This window comes from Marmota marmota, unplaced genomic scaffold (assembly GCF_001458135.2).
Source record: "Marmota marmota marmota unplaced genomic scaffold, marMar, whole genome shotgun sequence".
Classification (NCBI taxonomy): Eukaryota; Metazoa; Chordata; class Mammalia; order Rodentia; family Sciuridae; genus Marmota; species Marmota marmota.
Genome location: NW_026000026.1, coordinates 80630653 through 80636594, shown reverse-complemented (window position 1 = coordinate 80636594; position 5942 = coordinate 80630653). Strand labels below are relative to the sequence as shown.

Sequence of the window (5942 nt, the reverse complement as noted above, 5' to 3'; positions counted from 1 at the left end):
TCTGTCGTTTCTTTAGTCCCCAGAGCCCCTCACCAGTGTTTTCTGAAATAATGGCTGTGACTGAGAGATGAGGTTACAGCAGTAATGACTTCATGTTTTGTCATTTAGCTTTCTAAAAATAAGTATATTTTGAAAGACAAAATTGAACCTCTAAATTGTAGATGGAAAATCAGCATCACATGTCATACATATCAGGCAACCACTAAAATCAACTCCAAGAAAACAAGAAAGACAAATATTATTCAATCCAGTTTCATGAATTTGGCTGCCCAAGGCTCTGAGCTTGAGGCCTGTTCTCTTTGTTAAAATGAAGGTGAGCAAGTCTCAGAGAGGTGTTAAGGACACACTATCCCCTTACTGAGACTTTCCCTTTGAAGTAGCCCAGGGGGAAATCCATCAGCTTCCCCCAAGGGATTCCTGGTATTGAGAGTTCACCTGAGGTCTGCAGCCCTCACCCTGAGGGAGGCTCTGGGCCAGGTCTCCCTGAGGGCCACTCTGTTGAGGGTCTATTTTCACCTCCCCACCTTTCTCCTGATCCTGGACCTTCCCCCAGGCAGTCCCTGTCCGTGTGCTGGAGCTGAGCGAGAGTTACCCTGCCAACGGGGAGCAGACAGTCCGCTGTCGTGGCCGAGGCATGCCCCAGCCAAATATCACCTGGTCTACATGCAGAGACCTCAAAAGGTGAGCAGATCCTGGACCTTAGTCTCCTAGGGTACCCCAGCAGGCTAGAAGGACCCAGTGGAACTCACTAGTCTGCCCTTTCCTCTTTCACATTGCTCCAGACTAGAGCCACACCCTAGAAGACCATTCCATCACCTCCTTGGAGATGCTCTGCATGATCTAAATTGTCTCTTTCTTACCTTGACACCTGGACTATCCTCTGCCCAGTACAGTGGAGGGTCTGCACTCAGAAAGACCTCACCTACCCAGTAGATGTTCTTTTCCTCTGACTTGGGCTCATGGTGGTTCAGTGGCTAGAGGCAGGGTTGAGTTGAGGTTCTGACCCTATCTCAACACACTGTCTGTGTGACCTTAGTCAAAATGAGGAGTGGATTTTGCCATCTAGGGTTCTAGATCCTGGAAAGGGGTTATTACCTGCTGATCAGTCTAGGGAATCACTGGAGGAACCCGCTTAGGACCAGGCAGCTGGTCACAGGAGCTGGACATGCACTTTTTCACTGAGCGGTGCTGTCTGCTTTTGGCCTTAGTCTCCACCTCTGCAGAAAGGTGAGTCTGCAAGTTGATCCTGATCTCTTTGAATAGGTGTCCTCGAGAGCTGCCGCCTATACAGCTCAGGAACAGTTCTGAGGAGGAAAGCCAGTTGGAGACTAATGTGACATACTGCACCACATGGATCAGCCGCTGTCCGTGTGCTGTATGTTGTACAACCCGCTGGGCTAGGATGTTCAGGAGGTTACCGTGGTGCCACATTGTGAGTCTCCCCAGCTCATCCCCACCTTGACCCTGCCATACTTGGGGACCAAGCCCATGCCCCCTCAGCGGGCCAAGTCAGCATACCCCTAGGTACACAGGAGCTTTGTGAAATCCATCAGAATATATTTCTCTGCAGCATACACAGTACATAATGGGCACATGTGTACAAACATGAGTGTAGAAACCATGGTTTGAGCAGTGCAGTCTGCTTCTACAGAGAAAATGTAAGCTGGATGGTGGAACTTGAGCGGGCCTGATCCCAGGACACAGGTGCAAACTTTCTGTGTGTAGATTTGTACTTTGGGCTGAAGAATGCCTAATCCCAGATACACAAATAAAGGTAGTGTATATGTCTGTAAGCATGTGCTCAAGCATGCATGAAGCTTGTCGCTGTGTGTAAACCCACAGAATGTATGTTTATAAGCCATGAACATAAGCATGCCCAACTTCCAGGCTCATGTATAAATCCCCATACATGGATACAAATAATACATGTGCAATTCCTATTATAGTGCATGTCTGTAAGCATATCATTGCAGCATACCATTCTTGAAAAATGTGCAAGTACAATACTTGAACACACTGTACAGTGCATATATCTTATAAGGGACACCTACATGCATAAGTCTATGCATATGAGCAGTCCTAGCAGTGCACAGATGTGTTTGCATGTCTAGCTGCCCATTTTTGTGTGTGCATGCATTTGTATGAATGCAATTCATTCATTTCCTCTTTATCTTATTCTATGAATAGTTACAGGGACTCAAGTTCTCGAGGCCAATGGACCAGCCTTGATGCCTTCCTAATGCCTATAGTCCAAAAACCAGGGGACAACGTGGTGGGACTAAGCACCTTTCTCCTGGCCACCCTGAGGAGAAAGACTGAGGGAGAAGAGGTCAGCTATGGGATTGAGGTAGTATCTTGGGAAAAAGTCCTATAGGTCAAACCTGAAAGATGAATTTAAGTTAACCTGGTGAGGAAGAGTGTTCCAGTCAGAGGAATGGCCTGTGCGAGCAGGGTGGGTTCTAAGAATGTAAAGGAATGCAAGCTGCCAGGAGCATGCAGTGTGTGAACGCAGGGTGAGCAGTATTTACCCCTTGATTATCAAGAGGCACTCCCCAAACACCCAGACCCCAAAATACTGACCATAATGTTTAATAGGGGTTATGATCTATGCAAGACCTGGGTGTCCCTAGCCAAGAGACACCCAGCTACCTACCATGGCTACCTACCTCCTGCTCCAGCACCAGAAAAGCCAGGGGTACGGCTTCATGTTCCAGAGGAAGCCTGTGCCTCCCATGGTTAAGCCTCACCCATGCCCCCTGGATCCTTCCCATTCCCCTGTCCTCCCAATAAGGAGACCCAGTGAGCCTGCCCTTCGCACCTTCTCCTTGCCATGTGAGCTTCCTCTGCCTGAGGAGGCTAAACGCTTAGGGCAGAAGCATATCAGGAGGGCCAGCCAGACGCCTATTCACTTCCACTTCCCGCCTACAAGAACCCCCACACCTGGGTTAGCCTCCCAGTCTGACTCTGGGCAACTCCACGCCAGCAGAAAGCTCTGGAAGCAGGTAACTAGGGGGATTGCTACCTGTGTCCGACAACTGTGCTGTTGCATACCACGTGTCAGCAATGGGGTGGCTCCAATGTAAGAGGGCAGAAACCTGCCAGATTCATGAAGTGTGGCTCCAATGAAGGGGAGAGCTGACCAGACAATATCAGGGGGCAGCCAGAGGACCCTGTTCTCTGTGGATCCTGACACCTTGCTTGGGCCTCAGTCATATGGACTCTGAACAGCTGCAGGAGAAGATGTGCCAACCACCTCAGGTTCCTCTGCATGGGTTCCAGCCCAGAGCACTTCTGCATCCACCTGGACATCAGGAGTCTCCTCTGCCCCCACCTGCAGAAGACATCAGAGACGGCTCCCCTGGGACACTCCCCCTGCCCTGCTCCTCTGTCCTTTCCCCCATTCTCCTGAGGTGTTTCTTAATAGTTTTTTTTTTTCAAACAAAGTGTGTAGTAAAATCATAGTTATATAAAAAAAATCCTTATGATCTATAAAGGAAAATAGATTTTGATAAATTAGACTTAATTAAAATTTAATGTTTCTATTCTTGGAAGGAGGTGATTAAAAGTCAAACCATAGAGCAGTACAAAATATATTTTCATGTATCTTATAAAAGACTTACAGCCAGAATATGTAAAGAAATCTTAAAATTCAATAAAATAATAATTCAATAAATATGGGAAAACCTTTTGAATGAAGATGACATACTGATGGCGAATATGTACATCAATAGATCTTCAACATCAGAGATCAATCTAAGATGGCGACTGTGGAACCAGAAACCACCCCTACTCCTAATCCCCCACCTACAGAAGAGGAAAAACAGAATCTAATCAGGAGGTTGCTAACCCAGAGCACTATATAAAACATCCTCTACAGAACAGATGGGCACTCTGGTTTTTTAAAAATGATAAAAGTAAAACTTGGCAAGCAAACCTTCAACTGATCTCTAAGTTTGATACTGTTGAAGACTTTTGGGCTCTATACAACTAGATCCAGTTGTCTAGTAATTTAATGCCTGGCTGTGACTACTCATTTTTTAAGGATGGTATTGAGCCTATGTGGGAAGATGAGAAAAACAAATGGGGCGGAAGATGGCTCATTACATTGAAAAAACAGCAGAGACGAAGTAACCTTGATCGTTTTTGGCTAGAGACACTGCTGTGCCTTATGGGAGAATCTTTTGATGACTACAGTGATGATGTATGTGGAGCTGTTGTTAATGTTAGAGCTAAAGGTGATAAGATAGCAATATGGGCTGCTGAATGTGAAAACAGAGAGGCTGTTACACATATAGGGAGAGTATACAAGGAAAGGTTAGGACTTCCTCCAAAGATGGTGATTAGTTATCAGTCCCATGCAGACACAGCTACTAAGAGCGGCTCCACCACTAAAAATAGGTTTATTGTTTAAGAAGACACCTTCTGAGTATTCTCATAGGAGACTGCGTCAAGCAATCGAGATTTGGGAGCTGAACCAAAGCCTCTTCAAAAGCAGAGTGGACTGCATTTAAATTTGATTCCATCTCAGTGTTACTCAGATATAAGAGAAGTCTCATTCGCCTTTGTCTTGTACTTCTGTGTTCATTTTTTTAAAAAATTTTTTATTATAGTGTCCACTATCCCAATCAAAGAATTACAGTCCACATCATCCCCAGAATCCATAAATGTGTTCCTGGCCCACTCTGTATTAGCTTCGTAGAATTACCATTACAAACAAGTTTTACCCATCCACAATATTCGAAAGAACTTGTGTTTCTATACCTTAATAGGAAAAAAATTGAGCTTATGTTCCATTGTATGCAGGGGCATATTTTGCTGGTTTGAAAGAGTATGATGCATACAGTTTTCTAGCAATTTTCTTTGTTTCTTTTGACAGCATTATCTTTGCTGTACTCTTGCTGATGGCTGCTAGGTTTTAATTTATTTGTTTCCCTATTGATAACATTAGTGATTCTGATTTCAGTTTTCCATTTGTTTTGCTTTTGTTTTTTCCTCATGTAACATTGGTGAAGGATCCAGGAATATGACACAAAGGTGGAATAAACATTAATTTTGTGCAAAAAAAAATAGATGTTCAACATCAATATTTATTTAGGAAAATAAAATTAAAATCAAAGTGGAATACCACCACATAGTTGGAAAAGAAAAAAAACTGGCAATTTTAAGTTTTTAGAAATATCAATTTCTAGAACTTTCTCTATATATGGCTAGCGGAGATGCATAATGTAGCCCCCCAAAAATCCATTTGTCAGTTTCTTGTGAATTTAGAAAACACATATAATCCAGTATCCTAGGTATCCCAGGTTAAATGGAAATTTATGTTCACACAAAGCCTCTACATAAATGTTTATAGGTGCTTTATTTGTGATCACCTCAATCTGGTAACAATTCAAATGTCTCTTAGCTGTCGAATGGATAAGCAAACCATGATATGTTCATACTGTGAAATGTTTCTCAGCATGAAATGGAACGAACTTCTGATATAAACAATAACATGGATGAAAATCAAATACTTTATGCTGAAGGAAAGAAACCAGATTCAAAAGGCTATGAAGTACATGATTCCACTCACATGGCTTCTGAAAAGAGAAGGCAGACCACAGGATGCCAGGGGCTGGAGGTAGAGAGACAGGGGTGAACTACAGAGAATCTTTGCTGTGCTGGCACATTGAACCCAAGCCCTTGTGCAGGATAGGCAAGCTCTCTAGCACTAAGCTGTAGCCCCAGCACAATGGGGGAACTGTGTATCTGGATTATGAGACCATATTGTAACTATATATGTTTGTCAAAAGTAACACAACTGATAGCCAGGTGCAGAGGTGCACACCTATAATCCCAGAAACTTGGGAGGCTGAGGCAGGAGGATTGCTAATTCAAGGCCAGACTAAACAACTTAGTGAGGCCCTGTCTCAAAATAAAAAAGAAAAACACCTAGAATGCAG

The 5942-nt window shown here is 43.9% G+C and overlaps 1 protein-coding gene across 1 annotated transcript in view; it reads left to right on the top strand.

Moving 5' to 3' along the window:
- Positions 1–4710, top strand: part of LOC107135711 (eukaryotic translation initiation factor 4E-like) — a 19920-nt gene extending 15210 nt beyond the window's left edge. Inside the window, exons 2-3 of the mRNA XM_048811793.1 lie at positions 1402–1404; positions 3759–4710. Of these exons, the coding sequence (XP_048667750.1) occupies positions 4013–4411 (399 nt within the window). The 5' untranslated portion in view covers positions 1402–1404; positions 3759–4012 and the 3' untranslated portion in view covers positions 4412–4710. The remainder of the gene's footprint in view (positions 1–1401; positions 1405–3758) is intronic.
- The last annotated feature ends 1232 nt before the right edge of the window (positions 4711–5942 follow it).